The sequence below is a fragment of the Monodelphis domestica genome, chromosome 3 (genome assembly GCF_027887165.1).
Source record: "Monodelphis domestica isolate mMonDom1 chromosome 3, mMonDom1.pri, whole genome shotgun sequence".
Taxonomy (NCBI): Eukaryota; Metazoa; Chordata; class Mammalia; order Didelphimorphia; family Didelphidae; genus Monodelphis; species Monodelphis domestica.
In genome coordinates this window covers 263791531-263814744 of record NC_077229.1, presented here as the reverse complement: position 1 = coordinate 263814744, position 23214 = coordinate 263791531, and the positions used below count along the sequence as shown (strand labels likewise).

At 36.1% G+C, this 23214-nt stretch overlaps 1 protein-coding gene across 3 annotated transcripts in view; it reads right to left on the bottom strand.

The window, feature by feature from the left end:
- Positions 1-23214, bottom strand: part of L3MBTL4 (L3MBTL histone methyl-lysine binding protein 4) — a 598737-nt gene that overhangs the window by 146206 nt on the left and 429317 nt on the right. For 2 of the 3 annotated variants that reach the window (XM_007487689.3, XM_056823686.1), the window contains one exon: positions 21294-21364. The exons of the other annotated variant lie outside the window; for it this stretch is intronic. In XM_007487689.3, coding sequence (XP_007487751.1) covers positions 21294-21364 — 71 coding nt within the window. The remainder of the gene's footprint in view (positions 1-21293; positions 21365-23214) is intronic. 3 annotated transcript variants of the gene reach the window in all.

The following is a 23214-nucleotide window of genomic DNA, read 5'->3' as shown; positions in this document are numbered from 1 at the left end:
AGTGGAGCGAGGCAGACAAAACAGCTAGAATGAATCCAGAATCCCCTGATACCAAAACAATTTTATCAAACAGGTCTAGCAAACTTATGTAGATTAAAAGGTACCTGGAGTTGAGGTTGGTAGATTTATAAAGAGTTGTAGGGACTCTTGGTCTATTAAACAATCCTTAATAATCTCAGGCCACTCTAAACTGGTCTACATTTGTTGAGAGGCTGAATTTTCTGGCTTGTGATAATATATGCAGTTTCATTTCCAAGAATTAGAACAAATAGAACTCAAAGAGTAACAGGGAGAGCAGAAGCACATTATTTCTAGTATTGTTGTTTATGAAGGAGTTCAATCAGTAGCTTGTAGCCCAATAATGAATCTTTTAGTTAGCTTAGGCTGAGTTTGTGTTCCTAGAGCTATAATGGACTAATTCAATGAAACAAGGCTTTATTAAACACTACATACTAAATGCTGGTTATATAAAATAAAAGAGATACTTTGCCCATAGGAAGCTGGTCTGATAAATAGAAAAAAGAAAATTAATATATAATAAATAAAATATATCTATAAAAATAAATATATGCATACACACATATATTAAGTGGTTTGGTAAAATATTGGGAGAAAGGAAGGAGTCAATTTAATTTTTTAATACAACAAACAAATTTTTAAAAGGAAAAAAGAAAAGAAACTGGTCATCTCTACTAGGAAGATTCAACATGCTCAAAGAGAACTAAATTATACAAAGTTAACTCAAAGTAATTTGGAGGCAGAGGATGTATAAACAGGTCTTATGAATGGGACTAAGAATGCTAAGAAGCATACATAAGAAGGAAGGGTAAGGATATGCAGTGTATATTTTATCACAGATGCAATAGAGAGGCAACATAGCTTTTTTAGTAAGAGTGACAAGTTCAGATCTGAGCTTGAAAGGAATATGAATATGGCAGCTGTGTAGAAGATGGATGGCCTGGAGAGGGGAAAAGATAGATGCAGGGACATCATTAGGAAGATTTTGCTTCAAAATGAGGAAAGAATGTAAGCTAGGAGCTGACGGATGAGTACAGAGAAGGGGGCATATATAAGAGATCTTACTGAGTTAGAATCAATAAGACAGGCCAGCTAATTGGACATGGAGGATGGTGAAAAAAATTAGGAGAGGATCATTCCTAGATTGGGAACCTAAGTAGCCTCCAGAATGGAGGGCAGTTGGTGGTGCAGTGGAAAAAGTGCTGGGCTTGGAATAGGCCTAAACTCAAAAGTGGCTTTAGATATGAGTTGTAACCCTGGGCAGGTCACTTAAACTCTTTTTGCCTCACTTTCCTAAACTGTAAAATGTAGATAATAATAGCGTCTACCTTGAAGGGTTCTGGTGATGATTGAAATATTAATTTGTAAAAAAGGCTCTTAGCACAGTGTCTGACACTGAGTAGGCATTATAAAATATTTATTCCTTTCTTCTTCCCCTCCATCCTCAACAGAAAAAGGGAAGATAAAAGGAGGGATGGGCTTTGGGAGAAAGGTAATAAATGAGCTGTTAGGGATAAGTTGAATTTGACATGTATGTGGGATATTCATATTGAGATAATAATTTACAGAAGGAGAGAAAGACTTGGAGATCAGGAGAGAAATGAGGACAAAATGAAAGATTTGAGAGCTTTCTGCATGGAAGTGAACCCATGAATTCTATCTAATGAGATCAACAAAATGAAATGTAGAAAGAAAAAAAAATGTACCTAGGACAGAGCCTTAGGGGACATACAGGAGGCAGGATAGCAATGATGATCCTGCAAAGGAACCTGACACAGAATGGTTAGACAAATATGAATGGATGAATGAGTAAGGAAAATAATCATTAAGTGTTTATTATGTACCAAGCATTATCCTAAGCAAAGGATGGATTCTGGCTTTTTTCCTGGGTGCCAAATTGTAATAGAGAGAGAGGGGGTCTTGAAAGATGATGGGACCAGAAAAACAGTTGCTTTGGGGACTGAGTTCTGGGTAGTACTTCCTTTCTGAATCCACTAAGTTGGACAGCTATAATGGAGTCAGTCAGTTAGACCAGAGGATAAGTCTACCCCTCACAGTCTTCTTTTAATGAATTTGAAAATCCTGCCTCCTATTACATAGACTTTGAGACAATTCTGCTGTAATTTAAATTATCTAATTTATTTTCTTGAAATGAAGGGAGAGGGGGTAGAGGGAAAACAGGGAGATCCCTGTTAACTATTTCCTATGGTCACTTTTGATGGTGGGATCAAAAACTATCTTCAAGGAATATAGCTTTTGAGTTCCCCTAAGGGAAATTGTAATCCAAAGTTGTCTTCAGTTTAGGGCAAGAAACTTTCATTCAGCTCAGTCAGGCAAAAGGGGTTTGAGAAGAGAATATCTCTCTCATCCAGCTCTTTCCCAGAGTCTTAGATAAGAAGACTGACCAGAAACTTCTCTCTGGCCAATAGTTTTCCTTTTGAATCTCCATGGAACTCTCCCATCCCCCGCAAGTCCTGAATGTTCCATTTGTCCCTCCAGACACATTTTCTTCAACTCTGCAGGTCTCCTTTGTTTTTGGCAAATTCCTTTTTCACATGGGGCTATGAAGAGAAAAATGATACAATCTCTCATATTGAGAAGCTCATGTTCTAACTGGAGAAGACACCAGATAGGAGAACCAAAAGAAAGTAGCCACATGTATGTAACAGAGGGAAGGAAAGGAATCCAGGGATAAAAGGTGGTCTCACTGGTACTAAATATTACAGAGGCTAAATGGACTACTTTATCATCTTTATAACTGATGAACTGACAGAACATTTAACTTAAGACAAATTCTCTGCAGTTTTCTGGTCACTTTTTTTTAACAAGTTAATGGCACTTTTTAATTCATTCAAAGATCTTAATCTTTGAATTAAGAAATAAAGACCCCAAGACAACAGATTCAATTATTTCTAATAGTCTTCCCCAAAGGATGACTTTTCTTTGCTATTTGACTTTTCTTGGGAAATTATGTATTCATTCCAAGATAAATTCATTTTGTTTACTGAACCCTGGGTATTGTCATATGCACATCACTAATCTGCAATTATCCCTTAAATCAGCAGCTTAAGGGTTGCTAAGCATCACAGGGAAGTAGAATAGCCCAAGCATTTTAATCCAGCCTACCCCCAGTAGACTGAGAAATTCTCTTAAAATTGCATGAGAAATTGGTCATTCATTTGAAAAACATGGCAGATACAATTTTTTAAATGTAGATACTATCTGTAGCAGTCCACCCCTAGCTATGGGCAAGGGGAACAGTTTGTGTGTACAGAGTGGCTTAGAAGAGAGCATGCTCAGTCTTGAGCATGCTCAGTCTTGCCCATGGCTGGGAAAGCCTCTGACCCTTGACCCCAGCTTCCCCCAGGTAAGGCAGGAAAACAGGTTTCTTTGTGTTCACCTGGCTAAGAGAAACCACACCTATACCTTGTCATTAACCAATGATGATCATCCCTATGTATTGTGTATATTTGCATATCAAAGAGATTAAATACCGGGCCACAGCAAGCTCCGCCTCTCTTCCCTCTTTTCCTCACTTGGATCTCAGCTCTCACTGATGCCTGTGCTTGCTGGAGCTTGGCTTCTAGCCAAGCTCCATCTTTGATTCCTTTCCTGATCTACCTCTCCCACCTGGGACCTGGCCTTCGGCCAGGCACTTTCCTTTCTCTATCATGTCTCCGACCTGTGTGGTATTAAATTTGGATCACTGGATGGGTATAAGCCTTCTGAGTAGTCCACTGATCGGAGTTTCTGCTGTGGCTCCTTTGTAATCAATAAGGCCTGGATTTCTGACTCATTCCTGCCACCTCATATCTCTAACTTGACTCCGCCACCCCCCCTCACAGCATACAGAACTTCTATCCTTCCTCTATCTTCCTATCTTGAGGCTTCTCCCGGGTTCGAGGAAGCTTCATTCTGGCGCCCAACGTGGGGCGCCAGATGAGGCGAGAGATTGGCCAGCAGCCCTATCCCACAAGATGAAAGATAGATAGAGGTTTATCTCTGGGGGAAACAAGGATCTGAAGCTGGGAGGGATGGCAAGAGAGAGAATCAGACATCTAATCATATATAAATCGAGCTCCACAGACTTAAGCTCCAGCCTTCCACTTCATAGATACATGAGACAGTGAGAAGACCACAACATAACATCATGGGCATCAGAAATGAGCTTAGAGATCAGGAGAAACAAAGCCCAGTCCTCAAAGCTGTGTGACTGTTATGGCTTAATGATAGGGATTAGAGTAGTAGAGGTGAAGGAGTGAGCATGGCCAGAGGCCTGCTCCCTGAGAGAGAGAGAGAGAGAGAGAGAGAGAAAGAGAGAGATAGTAGTCAGGAAGAAAGATGAGTGGGTAAAGCTTGGCTGGGCCTGTGGGCTCGTGTATTTATTGATTATCATATGCAAAGATACATAATGCATAGTAATTAATGACATAGGGGATTATCATTGGTAGAAAGGTAAATTGTCATAAGATAAGGGCGGATCCTTTTTCAGCCTGGGAAGAACAAAGAAACCTACTTTCACGCCCAAACTAGTTGGGATCAAAGTTCATTGCCTTAGTGGCCATGCGCCGGACCGAGAATGTGCTCTTCTCAGGCCTAACTTTATGGCTTGATTATCTGTCTTGAGTAAACACAGCTGTGGACTGCTACACTGTCCTTGACACCCTTAATTGTAAGTCTGAATAAAAACAAAGTGTAAGAGAGAATAATTCCATTTCATCATGTATCCATGAGAGCTTGATAACTATGGGTTCTCAAAAGCTAAACCAGCGAAATCCACAAACAACTGGGGCTTAGTAAGCAGAAAAAAGCTTTGAGGATAAGCCCAGAAAAGCTCTTCATGTATGTTTTGTGAGCATCAGCTGACTTAAGGTCAGAGACTCTTCATTAGTTGACCTCTGAGTTAAGAATTTTTTGAAGTCTCAGCAACTTCAGATCCTTTACTGAGACAATGAAGGACTGTGATTATCACTAGTGGATGAAGCACCTATACTGACGAAATCACCATTTATCCATTCATAATATCCTTCTAATATTATATTATGCTTCATTTACTTGATATAAGAAGTGATCAAATTCAGAATCTTTGAAAAAAAAACTCCTTTGTCACACAAGTATTTATTATATGCACAAATAACTTCACATACAAATGGCTCAAAGTCAATTATTTTGATGATATTCCTGCCAAAAGAGCCAAAAAGTATACATCCTTTATGTTTTTTTCCTCCTCTCTTTTAAAGTACTGGTTTTGTGTAGATACGTTTGAATTTCTATAAAGTGAAAATGACCAGAGTTACAAAATTCATTAACACAAAGACAACAATAGTGTTACTTCAAGGATGAATTTCAGGACAGGCAGAAAGGGATTCAGCTTAAGAAAAGAAAGACTGCCATCAAGTCCAATAAGACTGTCAGAGATGCTGAAGTGGTTTTTGACTGCAAGCATCACTGCCAATATGATCAACACAAAGCAAATTTCCTCTGGTTTCTATAGCTTTTCTGTAGTGGATAGAGAAGAAATAAAAGCCATGCCTTTGGATATATTTTCCAATGAACCTAAGCAATTTATGGTTTTCTGTTAATGTCAGGTCTTTTAAAGGAGAGAGGTTCAATTCTATATCTTTAGTTAAAAGAGTTTAGGGATGGTGACTATAAGTTAGCAGAATGTATTATGCTTGGAGGTCAGGAAGATCTGAAATACTGGATGTGTGATCCTAGTCAAGTGACTAAACTGTTCTCAATATGTTTTCTCACAGAGTTATGAGGATCCATAAAATATGTAAAGTGGATGGCAAACCTTATTGCTAGCAGTTATTACTATTATAGAAACAGTCAACAGTGAAACACCAATCAAAACAGTATCAAATCACAAAATCAAAGAATCTGTTGATAGATAAGAAAAGCAGACACAATCTGAACCATTTAAATATAAGAATTCCTATATACGAATGCATTCTACTTTTGAAGACTCTTAGAAAGAGGGAAACTATGCTACAGAGTTCATTCAACTTTTACAAACCTCCAATTATTAAATTTTTCTTTACATTGAGTTAACATCTGCCTCTCTGCAAACTCACTGCTTCTAGTCATGGATTTTTTTTTTTGTGGCCAAGAGGAACAAATCATATCTTTTTTTCTAGAGGAGGAAGGTGGCACAGCATTGATAGTGTCAAGTATAGAGTCAGGAAGATTCATTTTTATGAGTTCAAATCTGGTCTCAGACACTTACTAGCTATCTGATCCGAGGAAAGTAATTTCATTGTTTGCCTCTGTTTGCCCATCTTTAAAATGAACTGCAGAAGGAAATGACAAACCATTCCAATATCTTTGTCAAGAAAACTCTAAATGGGGTCATGGAGAGTTGGACATGATTAAAACTACTGAACAAGTCTTTCTTCTAATGTCATCTTTTCAGATATTTGACAGTTTCCATGTCACCACTAAGTTCCTCTTAACAAGGTTAAATATCACCAAAGAGATCTTCATATATTGAGAATGATCTTAGGATCTTCCATCATTTTCACTGACCTCTTAACATTCTCTAGCTTCTGAATGACTTTCTTCATAAATGACAGCTCAAATGGAAAACATTATTTCAGATATCATCTGGCTGGGGCATAAAACAGCTGGTCTCAGGCAAAGATTCCTCAGCCTCAGATGTTACATGTTTCTTTTCTTAAAAAAATATTATTTTGTCTTAGAATTGATATTAAACATTGGTTCCAAGGTAGAAGAGCAGTAAAAGTTAAGCAATTGGGGTTAAGTTACTTGCCCAGGATCATACAGGCCATATTTGAATCCAAGACCTCCCATATGCAAAGATGGCTCTCTAACCACTGAGTCACCTAGATGCCCTGATGTCACACTTTTTTCAATGATGATTAATTTATATTAGCTTTTTTGGTTGTCACAGCACATCACTGGCTCTTAGCTGGGACTTTAAAAAACAACACCAACAACAAAAAAAACAACTTTCTAAAACTTACTCAAATGAAATGCTATCTAGCCAAAACTTCCCATCTTATACTTTGTGTAAGTGATTTTAAAAAATAAAATGTAAAAATCTAAATTTCCCAATTAAGTCTAATCTTATTAGAAGTAGTACCACTTTTCTAATCTGCTGATAACATTTTGCCCTCTGAAATTGGTTATGTTAGATATCTCTTTTTGTGTCACCTGCAATCTGATGAGCATGATATGAACCTACATCCAGGTGGTTAATAAAAATAGTAAACAACCCAAAGCAAAAATTGTTTATCTTAGATACCCCCCTGGGGATCTTTCTTTTGTTCTAGGATGATCAACAGCTGTTTGGGTTGCTTAGCTCAATTAAAGATACTTGTTGGACTACATGGTCATTTACATTTTCATCTCTCAAATTCTGTGATTCTGTTATTATCGCTTAATAAGCATGACATTAATGAGACCAAAGCCATAATGTGACACTGTAACTGACATTTATTTGCATTAAGAAAAATTCCCTTTGAAGATGATATTCTAGAAGAGATTCTTGGTACCACTCATCACCACTGGAAAAACTTGAGTACCTAAAGTGATGATGAAGGACTGGCAGATATTTGCACATTTGACAGACACCTTAATTCCTTTAAAATATGAAATAAATCTTCTTCTGATTGTGATATTTAGTAAAAATAGTGGCACCCCCTCCATCTTTTTAGCTTCGCTGTCCTAACATATATATGTACATGTATGTACATATACATATGTTTTTCAGTTACAGGCAGAAAATTTTTGACAATTGTTTAATGACATATTAGGATTCACATTTTCTCCTTCCCTCTCTTCTTTCACCCTTACCAAAGCAGTAAATAGTCTGATATAGGTTTTACCAGTACTTTCACGAAATACATATTTCCATATTGTTCATGTTATGATAGGAGATACAAGTCACATATACAATAAAAATCTCATGAAGGAAATGAAGTAGAAGATGGCATGCTTTGATCTGCCTCAGACTCCCACAGCTCCTTCTTTGGTTGTGGATAGCATTTTTTTCATGAGTCCCTTCAAGTTATCTTGGAAACTTGCTTTGCTAATAATGGTTTAGTGCTTCATGGTTGATTATTGAATGTTTCTGTTACTGTATACACTGTCCTCCTGGTTCTGCTCATTTCATTTTGTATCTGTTCATGAGTCTTTCTAGTTTTTTTCTGTACTCATCCTATACATCATTTCTTATGATTCAATAATGTTCTGTTACAACCATATACCACAACTTGTTCATCCATTTCAACAATCTCTTGGTTTCCAATTCTTTGCCACTACAAAAAGAGCTGCTAAAATATTTTGCCACAGGTAGGTCCTTTTCTCTTACCTCTTTTTGTTGGAATGTAGACCTAGTTGTGGTATAGTTCAGTCAAAGTGTAGGAATAATTTTATCATTTTTCTTAATTCTTTAGCTTAGCATTATTTACATTATAAGTGCTGATTTTTGAATGTTGAAACACACACACATACACATGCCCCTATCACAGAGAATAAACCTTATTCAAGATGACTAGTTAGTATAGATGCTGTAATTTGATTATCCTTTGTACACTGTAGCCAAAGGCTTATCAGTCAATTTTAAAGGAGAAATAATGTTGGATCTTTATGCCATGAGTGCCTTCTGAAATTATACAAATCTCGTCTTTGAAAGGGAAAAAAACCAAGGCAGAAGAGCAAGGTAAAATAGTGAATGAAAAAGAACAATGTAAATAATAGATGAAACTGCTGTCTTTCCTAGTAAATAAAGTACAACACATAAGTGATACACAATGTAGCCCACAAGGCAACGGTAACTATAGCAACAATAAGAGGTGCAATGAATTCACTGTGACTCCACAGAATCTCTGACTGATGTGTGGTCTATAGAGCTCAAGAAATGTTAGGATACATAATTATTTTCACAGGGTACTAAAACATTTCATGTTCCAAATTTATGGAAAATTCATTATTTATAAAGCTATTACCTAATTTTTAGAGTGTCTCTCAACTTACCCAGTAGAACAGGCTGAATTTTAACAAATCTCTCTGACTGTGTTAGGGGTGATTATTTTCAACCTCCTCTTCTCAGTAATATGATTTTTGGTCTGACATGCTTCAGTTGAGAAATATGACCTGCTCTACTATGTTATGTAATATATATATGTATATATACATATACACACACATACACATATATAATTATGTGTAATATAATGCTGAGCATCATTAACTTAGTTTCAAAGCATCATATTAGATTTACTTTTCTGCACACAAATAAGATGTCAGATGTGAATTTTTCAAAGGCTTGCCTCCCTAAAACTGTTTATCTCAGCATAAGAGTTAATATGGGCTTAAGAAGGCTCAGTGGGAACCCATATGATATTGAATGGCTTTTGGGAATGCTAGAATTTGTCTCACTAACGTGCTTCAAATCCTTCCATTAAGAATTACTCTCTTTTTTAACCTAATGTCTTTTTGCAGCAGGCTCACTGCAGCTCTAAGGCTGACTCCACCAATAATATTTTTTGAACACTTCTTATAAATGTCAGGGTTAAGAGAACCATTTCTGAAAATAGTCTTCTAATTTTTAGCTTTTTGTTCAATCACTTCCAGTTATGTCCGACTCTTTCTGGTCCCATTTGGGAGTCAAATGTATTGGAGTGGTTTGCCATTTCTTCTTCCACTTTATTTGACAGAGGAGGAAACTGAAGCAACCAGCATAAAATGACTTGCTTCAGGTCACACAGCTAGTAACCATCTGAAGCCAAATTTGAACTCAAGAAGATGAGTCTTCTTGATTCCAGACTGAGCACTCTATCCATTGTACCACCTAGCTAGCTGCCTTTAGTGAGTTTATATCTCTTGAGAAAGGAACAAATCATTAATACCAGTTTTGCTTTGTCAGATGAGCAGGATTTTTTTTTCCTTTCTAGGTCACTATCATATTTGTTCTGCAGGTAGCATTAATTAGAAGTTTGTTTTTTTCTTAGCATCAAAATTAAGTGACAAATTAGAAAGAAAACTTAAAAAAAAATAGCACCATAAGGAACAATGAATGAGGGATAGAGTATCTTTGCTATATGGTTATATGGTTTTCTATACCATTATAAAAGAGTTTTCAAAGACTATGTAAAGAAATATTCCCTCTCTTCAAATCGGTACATGTCAAAGAGGAGTGGAATGAGAAAGGAGAGAGCTATGATGTCTTTACATCACTCTGCCTGATATAAAAATGTCCCATTTAAACAGAGCTGACATTTAGTTTAGCCTCTTGGCTTTGGTTCTAAAGAACGGAGGTAGAGCTAACATTTTATTGAAAAGTTGGAGAGTAATTCTAATAATAAATCAAAACACCTTTTCATGACTTAGTAGGTTTGATAAACTCATCCAAAATGAGGACTTAATATCTTAATTAAGTTAAATCTTGAAGGGAACAAACACTTGACAACTGATGACAGTAAAGGACCATGTCTTAAGTATCAATATCATATCTTATGCAAGATGACTAGAAAAGGTGAAGATTGCTCTACTAAGTAGAAGTTGTGTTGGTTTGGAGAGGAGGATGTGGCAAAGACAGAGAGTTAGGAATATTTTTGGAACATTTCGAGAAAGCTTGTGGTGTTGACTGCCCACATCACACCAGACTTGGCAATGCAGAATTTAGTTTCCAGAGTTGACAGTCCCTCAAACCTCATAACCCAAAAATATATTATCTACTTATTAAGCAAGTTTATTTTTAACCCAGATATTCTTTATTTTTCCAGCAAGCTTATTTCCAAATATGAGTTTCAATAATATTTTGTCAGGAATGTTCATATTTTTAAAACCCCGTAACTCAAAGATGGATTTCAACAGGAGCCAAATTCTTTCTTCTTTTTTTTTTTACACACACCTGAAATTCTAAATGAATATAATTTTCACTTAGAAGAAGGATATCATAATAAAGATGGAAAATTACTTTGGAAGACTGTATATGGCCTAATAACTGCAAATGAGTAACTAGGCAGCACAATGGATAAAGCACTGGGCCTACAGTTAGAAAGACCAGAGTTTAAATTTGACCTTGAACACTTACTAGGTGTGTGGTCCTAGGCAAGCTACTTAATCCCTGCCTGCATATAATTGGAGAAGAAAATGGCAAACCACTTCAATATCTTTGCTAAGAAAAATCCCACAGAGAGTTGGTCAATGGGATGACAAAGAGTTGCATGCGACTGAAGGATTGAACAATATCTGAAAAAATTATCGTATTTGCTTTTGGGATTGTATGATAGAGATTGAAGGAAGGAACATTATTATTACTGGCAATTCAGATAATTTAAAAGGGATTACATTTTTTATAAAAATTAACTATCATTCAGCTTGATTCAAATATTTAAGAAGCATCTATATGCAAGAAATTAGGTACAAGAATGCCAGTCATGAAGATAAGAGGTCCTGTGTACAAATTTGTCCTCATATACTACTGATGTGACCCTAGCCCTGTCGCTTAATCCCAATTGACTAGCCCTTGCTGCTTTTCTTAGAAATAATATTAAGACAGAAGGTAAGAGTTAAAAAAAAAAGAACTATTATGTATAAGGCATTAGAGATAAAAAGAAGTAGCATATTCCGTTCACTCTAAAAACTCACAAATAACTATATTTTTTCTCTTTCCAGCCCCATAAACCCCCTCCCCCAGTCTGGACGTGTAATTGATACAGGCAACTTCTAGAAACCCTCTTTACCATAAAGAGTCCTCCTGGTTCATTCTGCACATATATTGATTTGTCTTGGGATGATGAGCCAGAAGCCAACTTAATGACTGCCCTAAAGCCCTATTATAAGAAGTCTCAGACTTGCTTTTCATTCCCTCCCAGGTGCCTGTTCCCTGTAGGGGTATCCCTTCCCACTTCTCACTCGCTACGTCCCCTTTATCTACTGTCTTTGCCTCTTGGAATGTTAGCTTCTTTAGAGTAGGGGCCATATTGTTTTCTTATATTCCCAGTGCTTACTACAATACCTGGAACAAAGGAAGTACTTAATAAATGCTTCATTTATTTATCACTAACCATTCTGTAATTTATACTCATACAGAACTGCTTGAGGGCACTAACAGGGTAAAATGATTTGTCCAGGATCATTCAACCATTCTGTGTCAGAGGTTAAGACCTGACCCAGGAATTCTTGACTCTGAGACTAGCTCTCTCTCCACCATATCAAATGTGCCAAATATACAGAACACAGGCTGCATACAGCCCCCAACTTATCCAGTGCAGCCAAACTAGATTAAAAAAGGAATTGGGAAAATATTTCACAAAACAAATAAAAATACAATGAAACAAATTTAATTTTATCATGTGATTTCTAAATCAATATGCTGCCCAAAGCAATCTTATGTACAGTTTTGTGGACTGCACTGTTTTTGGAGTACAATATCATTCATTGTCCTACATACATACATACATATCTGCCATCCATTGCTGTTGCTATTTGTCTTCATTGTCAAAGTGGACCACTGACATCATGGGGTGAAATCTCAACTTGCACATGAATTGTATTGAAGCAAGGCAGAGTTGTGCAAAGTAATCAGGTTCACTCTCAATTCTAGAGTTACTGAAATCCAGTGGCATGATAAACAAAAGTCAGGATGGCTGATGATGAACTGAGCTGCAATGCATGGCTGTGGCATCTTTGAGGTCTGATCAAGCTCTAGATGCTCTACAACACCTGTTTCAGGCTTTGGAACAAATTGTTCTCACCTGGCCATTCACCAGGGGAGGTCTTCATATGTTTGGGGCAGACATACCCCAATATTACCAACAGATTTGAGGCCAGTCATCTAACCTCATTCTGGTTTAGTTCATCTGCTCTGAAGCTGGGGCACACTATAGCTTTGTAGAGCCCCAGGTTGAGAGTTGGATGAAAGAGACACCAAAGATGGATGAGCAGCAGAGGTGCTACTTCTGTCTCTACTAAGTACATAGGAAAGGCCAAAGAGAAGCATGAGATCTTTGAGAGTGGAGGATTCACACTGAGCAGCAGGGATTGAGAGGGAGGTCAAGGAAAGATCACAGAAGGAGTGTTGTAGAAGCCATTTCTTTATGCAAAAGAGATTTTAGTAGGCACAGACTTGAAGTGTATCTCTTCCAAGTATTGATATTTTGGGGTGGTTTAGGGGCACAAAGGAAAAGAAATAGAAGGAAAGACATGATCAGGGAACTGATGGCAATGACATAAAAGAGACTCCTTTGAATTAAGTTTTGAATGGCAAGTGGGAAGGAGAAAGTAGAAGGTTTTAAAGACTTGTTTGTAGTTTATTCGCTAGACCATGGGAAGTACTTGAAGATTGGGGGAAGGAAAGTGATGTGTGAATATTTCTTTACTGGATATCTAATTTGGAGTAGTATTCTCTCTGTATTTTTAAATGAAGCACCTTTCTACTTTTTTGAAAGTTTTATAAGAGAGAGGACTATGCAAAAAAAAGAACTGACAAAAGAGGGAAATTAGATCCAATGAAGCAAGAAGCAGCCCACATGGGGGAAGGGAAGAAAGGAAGTGACCCAGAATTCTAGGGAAAGAATGGAGGCTGAGGGGAACTCAGAAACTGCCACTTCAACTGGATTGCTTCAGCTGAGTCTGACAGAAGGTCTCAAAGGCTGGAGGTTCCACTTTTGGACACCAATGACTTCCTAGAGATCCTTGAATGCTACTCAACTCAATTCAACATAATAGATTGATTGGACTTTAGAAAAAGCCATCTATTGAGAAAATTCTCTCTAAGGATTTTCTCCATCTCTCTCTCTCTCCCCAATTGTCCAGAACTTTAGCAATAACCAGATTAGCTCAAGAATAGGGACAACCAGCAGCTGGCCAGAAAAGGGGTCAAGGTTTAGAGCCTGGACCCCATGATTTGTGGGGTGGGGGTCAGTCTGTCAATTTCAGGGATTCCTGCCACCCACCTTCCTTATCAATTCTCCTATTTCCCCTTCCCTGAGTGATTCTCCATTAAAGAGTTATCATATAGATCAGGTCTGCCTACTTTCTAATATCAAGGAAGGGGACTGAAGATTTGGGGAGAATTATACCTCTCTCCAAAGAGGAGGATTAGCGCAAGACTAGGATTGGGGAGTGAACCCAGATCTCAAAGGGAAAGAGGGAGTTGGGGTATTGGGAGGATCCAGAGGCAGGAAATTCTATCCTGCCTCACAGAACAGCTAAGACAAAGAAGGGAGGCAGTGAGTCATTTCTCTAAACTCTCTCCTCCTGTCCTAAACTTTTACTTCCCAAACCAAGTCTCTGAGGAGACATACTCCGTCCCTCAGGAAACAAGCTGAGGTTGTCTTCACCAGAGGGAGAAAGGGGGAAGATCAACCGCATCTCCCCTTTCAGTCTCTCAACTCCTTTTCTTCCTCTCATTCAATTCACCAGTGTAGGGGAGAGCAACCTCTCTTATTGGCCTATATTATAGTTCTTAATACCTGGATTAATCTCTAAAGAAGATTAAAGGTTTTGTCAAGAGGGTAGTATAAGAGGGTAACATTGAGAGGCAGCTAGGTGGCTCAGTGGATAGAGAGCCAGGACTAGAGATGGGAGGTCCTGGGTTCAGATTTGATCTTGGGTACTTCCTGGCTTTCTAGGGCAAGTCACAATCCCAATTGCCTAATCCTTACTGCCATTCTGCCTTGAAATTGATACTTAGTGTTCTAAAAAAAGAGTTAGGAGAGTTTTAAAAAAAATGAATAAAGTAAAATAAAATTTTAAAAAAAGGGTTGTATTGGGATAGATTACATACATATTCACCATAATAAAGTAGCATACCCATCACTGTACATCACTTATGCACTTTTAATAGTACCTCAGTGTTTTGTAGTTTTTTGGTTAAATTTTTTGGTTAAAATATAGAATATATTTGAAGGCTAGCTTCTCTTTTTTTTTACCCCTCAATACTGGAGAAAAACACAATTTAATTGTGGATATCATCAAAGAACCTTTATGACCATCCATTTCCTTTTTAATCTGTCCATCACAATACATGACATGCCACTTGCTAAATTTCATTTTGATATATAACAACTCATCTAAACCTTTACACATCAAAGATGACAAGTACTTAAAAAGTTTCTTTTTATTTCAATGGTAGCTAGTTGAAAGTCTTTCCAAGACCAGTCCCATTGCCCACTTCTCATTAAACAGTAAATTCCTTGATAAAAAAAGCTTTAATTAATTGTCTTTATATCCTTGGCTTCTAACAAATTGTCTAGCATATTGTGGGTACTTAAGAAATGCTTGTTTATTGAGTTATTGATTAAATTAAGAACCATGCTCTGTTTTTGGGCCCCTGGAAAATACAATCTTCAAGTTATAACATGTAGTAAATCCTGAAAATTCTGCAAGATGTCTCATAGCATGTCAATCATTTTGCTAAATGACAGTATCCTAAATAGCATGACAAAATGGCATATAAAATACGGAATATCATAATCTTGGAAGTGGAGTTAGAAGAAACAAAATGGGAAAAGGAAAACCTTTTGGTGGATATAGGTAGATTACGGCATATTACTAACGTCTTGTGAATGAGGTACAAAAAAGAATCCTTCAAATTACCTCATGTTGCTCATGTTATACTTATAGATTATAATCCATCTCACACCCCAGGTCACACTTGGGAGAATGTAAACTCCTTAAATACTGGAATTCTTTCATTTTTCCATATGTATTCAGTGACAAGGTAGATAGTACAGCATATAGACTGCTGGACCTGTAGTCAGGAAGACTCATCTTTCTGAGTGCAAATCTGGCCTTGGACATTTGCTGGTTGGACAATCATTTTATATGAAAAAAGTTTATCATTTCATATACTTTTTTTTTGTCTGTTACTTTGGTCCTGGATTGTTGGTGATTCTTTACTTCATTGATAATAAAAAAAAACCCTAATATTCTTCTGTTTAACTAAAAACTAGTATTACATTTCTCTTTTGTACTTCTTAAATCTATTCTTTGTTCTCATTAGATCTCTAATCCCTCATTTTTTCAAGGCATTATCTTACTTTTAGTACACTTTTCTATTTTCTAATCTCAATCATCAAAGTTAGCCAATTCAGTTCTATATTGTTCACTATTTCTGAATGCCTTACCTTCTTATTCTATCATCCTTTGTCCAACCTTAGCCTTGGATTACTCTTGTCATTCATCCACTTCCTTAACTCCAACTCATGTGAATGAAAATGGAAAGCTGCTGACTGGGTATGTTATAAACACATGGGGTCCAACTACAAGTGGGACCTCACTAAAGCATAGCAATCCTTTTCTTTCTCCCCAATGGATATTCTATTTTTCTCTCCCAGAAACTGTTGTACATCTTTGCTTCTTAAGCCTACCATCATTTCTTTCTCATCCCCATCCTTTCTTTCTATCTCCCTTTCTCTTGCTTTGCTCCATCAAGTCCCATAGGTTTAATCCTCTTTATAGTCTTTTTATATATAGTCTATGTATAAATATGTATATATATAATGTATATACACATGTAGATGTATAAATATGTGCACCTGTATATAAATGTACCCATGTATATATGCATATATATTATATATTAGAATCTAAGATTCTTCAGATTATAGATTCTTTCACTGATTTATCTGTATCCCTAGTGCTTAGCACATTGCCCACTATAGTTAAGTACTGTTTGTTCACTGAAGTTTAAAAATAAAGATAACGACAATAAATCAAATGCATGAAATCATATAGGGTTGTGGAAAGGTTGTTAACTTGAGGGAGGGGAATCTCCACATGGATGAAATAAAAATATTTTCTGACAAAACTCATAATTATGAGCAATAAATACTATTTTTGATGCTTTTTTTATAATCAACCAATAATTCCAATATTTTCCACATAAGTGGAAATTTTTGGAGTCTTAATATCCCATCAGAATCTCATACTCATGAAGTTACAGAAACACAAAAAATTATACACATTGTTTCCTTCCACCCAACCCCCATTTTCTGTGCATTTCAAAAAGTTAGATTTCATGATTGTTTAGAGGTATAGGTAGGGTAATCAAAGAGATGTGGCAGTAAGCAAATAATTCAATGGCAAGAATTAGGCAACTTATATGATCTACATTGTACATTTTAATACCCTCCTAACCCAGGAACACATATACCCAAACACAAACCATCTCCAGGCTATTAATATTCTTCTTTTCTTTGTTTATTATTCAAATTAGAAGAGAGGTAGATATGTTCACTAAAATAATATTATGAATTAGCAAGAACTTAAAGATCTCAGCTTTCTGTTTTGTCATTGGCAAAATCATTTTGATCAGCAGCAATGGAAAAAAAAATTGAACCTCTTTCCTGTTGCTGGTACTAAGGAGTTAAGTAACCTGGGGTGTCAAAATTGCCATCATTAGTAGTTGTGAAGAATGAATCAAACTTTCTTTGTCTATCAATCAGCAACTTTTAAGTTAATCAAAACTTGTGATAGAGGGGATTTCTAATTGAGCAGAACACCAAAAACTCATGACTACAATTGGACTTTTTAAAGACAAATTCAATTGGTGTTATAAGTAAAAGATCAAATATTATTCATTTTGGATCAGTTTTTTTTTTAAACAAATCTAGGAAAATTAAATGGCGATTGTAATAAAATTCCAAATATATTCCAAAGAACTGTTCTATATGGTGATTTGGTCCAATGTGGCTGATTGGTGAATGATATAATGCAATCTCCCAGTAAGATACTGAAATTCTCTTCCACTCTCCATTTTATTAGGGCAAATAAAATTATAAATAGCTACACAAGCATGCTTCCATCCCAAATGTGCCCAACAGGGCTGACTGATACTTAGATAAACTGCTCAAAAACTTATATTACTGTCTGGCAAGAGGAATAGTTGCATTTCCCTGTTATTAAATTTCATATTCTGTCCATTTTGCTACCAGAACTCCCTTTTGAAAAACTGGCTTTCTTAATTAAATCTTTATAATCCTGAGCCTAATTAGAATTTTTGTGTCTCCAAGGTTATTTTTATACATTATTTTGGGGAAAGAAAGAGCACTGATTCTGATTTTTTTTTTTTTAGAATTATACCTGGCTGAAAATCTGGTAGTATTTCAATTATTTCTTATAATATCTGCCAAGTCTAGCTACTGTAGTGAACAAACCACCTTAGAAAGAAAAAAAAAGTGAAATTCAAAATTTAAAATCTGTTCAACATGGAGAAAAAATCCTAGATAAAAATTATTTCAATTAAAAGCATAGACATTATTATTTCCACAAACTTCCTTTTTTTGTAAGAATTAATAACAAAGGGACAGCTAGGTGGCTTAGTAGATAAAGTGCCAGACCTGGATTTGGGAGGATCGAAGTTCAAATTTGGTCTCAGATACTTGCTAGTTGTGTGATCCTGGACAAGTTATTTTACCCCCATTGCCTAGTCCTTGCCACTTTTATGTCTTGGAGTTGTTACTAAGAAAGAAAATAAGGGTTCAAAAGAAAAAAAAAAGAATTAATGACAGTCATATTGAATTTAATAGAGAGTCAGCCTTGGAGCCAGGAAAGATCTCAGTTTAAGTCCTACCTTTTAACACATGGCTATGTGACCATAGGCAGATTTTCAAATCTCTTAGGGCTCTAGGCAATTCCCTAAGATTAAAAGGTATGGGAAGGATGCTAATCTGTACATGGGTAGAGAGAGTTTCCTCATTGAGGAGTAACTTTATATCAATTAAATAATATTGTTGTTTTCAAATTAAAAAAAAAAAAGAAAATCTCACCTGATCATGAAAACATGTGTTCAGAAAAACAGAAAATTAAATCATGCTGTTCTTCACAAGTTAATAACAAGGGAAGAGATGTATTCTAAGAACTGGGGACAGCAATATATCATTAACTGTCATCCTTGAGTAGAAGGGGGAAAATGATGAAAAATGAAATTAAGCTGAACTAAAATGCACTTAGGTTAGATAAAAGAAAGGTCCTCTAATATGAACAACCATATACAGATAATATAATACTTAGAGATTTCCATTCCTAGATATCATTAGTACAGGTACCTCTTTTTTACCTAAATCTGAGCTAGAAAGATAATAAATTTGTGGTGGAAGAAAATATAGAAGTAATTTAATACAATCCCTTCATTTTACAGATGGGGAGCTGTTCCCAAAGTGGTTATGAGATTTTCCCAAGGTCACATATATATTAAGAAGCAAAGACACAGTTTGAACCCAGGTCCTCCAATATCCACTGTCCTCACAAACCTATCAATGGAGTTCAGAAAATCACTTTTAATTCTTAGCATAGAGCTGTCGATCCAGGATCTTAAAATATTCAAAGAAAATAGTAAATGTCTTGAGAAAGAAAAACATATGGCCAAGAATTTGTTTTTTTAAGTGATGAAAAGAACAAGTATGTACTGAATAATTAAAATAGATTTCATTTTTTGCATTATGCAAATATATATTTCTATTTATAAGGATTATCCTCATTACTACATTTACTATGTGAATTGTAAAAAGGTTTGGGTGCCTGTGCGCATGTGCCCACGTGTTTATGTGTTTTAATAAAAACATATAATTACTCTGTAGAGATGTTCTAAATCTTGTGGAAAGCTTATTTCAAACTTTGTATTTTTTTAACATCTCTTATATTTTTTCAGAAATGGAACTATTTAAAAAGAAGGGTTTTAACAAGAGACCATGCCCTTTTCTAGTCGTTTTCTTTTCTTTTTTAAATAGGGCTATACTCTCCAGTCAGCTATATACAGGTTTCTTTGCTTTAGAGAGAGGAGGAAGAGAAAAAGGGAAAGATATGGGGAGAGGGAAGAGGGGGAAGAGGGAGAGAGAGAGGGAGAGAGGTACCAAAAGGGAGAGAGAGACAGACAGACAGACAGAGACAGAGAGAGAGAAAGAAAGAACATGTGTATAATAGAGACCCAGTATTTTATCAGCCCTCCATTTTCTTCTTTGTGACTGGGATGCAATCAAGAGCTGTTCCTTAGACCACAAGCTGCGTTTCACTCCCTACTGTGATGAGCAGAAATAGGCTAGCATGCTTGCAGGAATCCCAGCCCTCTCGTTCAATGACTGCCAAGTACACTTTCTTTTTCTCTTTAGAATAGTCTAATGGGTATTGCTTTCTTGAAAGGGAAGTGCCGAACCACACAGCTGTGTTAATTTCCATGCACTCTAGGTTAAGCCAGCAGAAAACTTTGCATCTCATTTTCATCTACAATAGCAGAGGCAGATTTCCTATGGAGCTCTAGTAGACACAATTCTGAAGAAATCCCCTTCATCCAGAGGGATAAAAGTACTGATTAATTAACGATGATACAGAAATGGCTTTAAGAGACCAGCATGGTGGTGAGGTCTGAGTGTTAGATTTGAGGCTGGGAGAGACCCCGGTATAACTCCCTTGTCTAAGGCTTCTTGGTTGTGTGTCCTTGGGCAAATTATTGAGCCTCTGTAAATCTCAACTTTCTCTTTAAAATGACGGCGATAATGCATGTAGTACTTACCTCACAGTGCTGTTATGAGGTTCAGATGAGTAATAAATATACAAGTTCTTTGGACATCTTATTACTGGAATATCAGCTATAATATTTTCCATCAATATTTGCATTAAAGCTACATAAATAGAAACTGTTTTGTTATGCCAATATGACGAATGATACACAAAATATATCTTTATTGAGCCCTGACTGGAAAGAGAATTTGACAAAAATATCTTCTGGCTAAACCCATAAACATATCTTCTTCCATTTAAGAGTTTGGGCTTTTTTTTTTTTTTAAAGCAAGGATATTCTTACTTGCCTTTCTAAGCCAGCATCACAGAACCAGGGAATCTTAGCATCGAAAGGGACTTCAGAAGTCTCCCAATAGATGATGTTATATGGACAAATGCTTTATTCCTAAGCTTTTACAATAACATATTAGAGATACTTTGGTTAGGATGCTCAATGGGCAGAAGACAAAAGTAGATGGTACTATGAGTTACTATACTCTCTTGGTCCGGTTTATTAATAAAATATGTATTTTGACACTCTTCTCAGTGTAGGCAATTATAGAACGGTCAAATATTGGAGTTGAAAAGGACCTCAGAGATCATCTAAAGATTAAAACCAATATTTGTATTTTATTGATGACTGATGAAACTGGGACCCCAACATGGCTTGCTTACTCAAAGCTGAAGTGTATATGCATTATGCCCAAATGGCTCTTTCCACCACAGAGCTCAGTAAGACAGTTAAACAGACAAACAAAAACTTCCAAGAAATTCCCCATAAAAAAGCATGTTTTTTGTTTTACCTCTGAACAAATTATCCAAGTCAATATCTTCTTTTCCTTTGATTTTCAGACACTTTGCCTGCTGTACAAGTCTGGGCAAAGAACAGAAATAAAATCTAGGTTCATTATCCTGTGAGGTGGGAATAAATCATGGTAGCAGCATGAATCTAAATAAACACCACAGGGTAAACAGCAGTGAATTAGAAGATATTTTGCTGCATTAATTTTTTCTTGAACTTTTTTTTTAGGCCAAGAAGAAAGTTTTGTTTAGATAGTATGCTGAAATGGTGGAAAGCTTATATTATCACAGGTAAAAGTCACTTACAATAGGGGAACTATGTTCTTTAGAGCCTAATGAAAAGCTATTTGGGTAAGAACCAATTGCTACTAATGGTGTAAGAATCTGTTGTTACAATAAAAATGGTGCTAGAACAACTAAAAAATGGGGGTTTTGGTTAAGTTGCTAAATTACAAGAATTCATTATTTTTACAGTATTGCAAAATCTCAGAGGGGCTGATTAAATATGGTGCTGGAATAACTAGGAAATGGGAACTTTAGTTAAGTTGCTGGATACTGGAGAATTCATTAACTTCTGTTAAAGTGTCCCAGGTATAGTTTGACCAGGACAAAGTACAGTGGCTAATACTTCAAGGTATCTATTTCTGACAACTAAGGTTATCTCAGTTTTGTAAAAGGAGAAACTGAGGAAGAGGTAAGATTACATACATGTCTTAAGGTGATGCCATGAACAGATCAGGTAGATGTATTTTAGAGCATATCTAAAAATTTAAACTATTTCAAGATGATATTATGCATAATTGTGGATAAGTTTTATATGTAGATACAAAACATCTGCAAAAATCTGAATGTTATAAAATACACAAAGCCTATGGGTTTTGCATATATTATAGACATTTTTCTTTGCAAATAGGGCATTGAAAATAAAATTTCTATTAAAAATCTACTTTTGGCAGCCTTTACAATAGGGAAATCTCATGTACCTATTACAAACCGAATATAATCACAAAGATCAAGCATATTTTATGTACTTATTGTAATGCAGGGAAAAAACATAAAAAGAGTGCTAAAATTAGAAGGCAGAAACAGTTAATATTTTATAAGGAGTAGGATAGTAAGGAATATTAGAAAAGATTTGAAGTCAGCAGAGCACTGGATATGGATCACACCTCTGACACTTCCTAGCAAAAAGAAAATGAAAAAAAAATCACTTAACTTTTCGATCTGTAGTTTCCTCATCCATAAAAATGGAGATAATAATACCTGAGGCTCCTATTTCAAAAGACTACAGTGATGATCAAGGAAAAGGTAGGTATAATCATGGTTCTATAATTTATTATCTTTGTGACCTCAGATAAATCACTTAACCTCCCTTGACCCCATGTTCCTTGGCTAGAAAATGAGGGGATCTACATTAGATGGTGTCTAAGGTCCCTTCTAGTTCTAAGCCTATTAAAAAATGAAAAAAAAATATGAAAATAAAATTCTTAAGGAATAGCTCTTTTGGTAGGGGGGAAAGGTTACAGGAGGAAATCTCAATGATATAAAAATAAAAAATAGCACTAAATATATAAAAATAAATTAAAAAAACTAAAAGCTTACATGGAATCCTCTCACGTGTTAAAAATGAATATTTTCTTCAAGAAAAGATCTGAGGAGAGTTCTAATAAAACAGACTCAGAGCCTAGTTCTTCAATTCATCTTGTGTGAAGAAAAAGATCCCTGAATACAATGAAAGTGAGAGGAAGGGGAGAAAAGAGGCGGAGCATCCAAAGAAAACAAGTTCTTAGATAAGGAAAAGGAAAATAACAGTCAATAAGCAGCAGGGAGCTGGGGGGGGGGGGGGGACCACCTCTGACATGATGAACAAAAAGCATGGATAAAAAGATTCACAAGAAAAGACACCAGGAGGGGGAAAAAGGA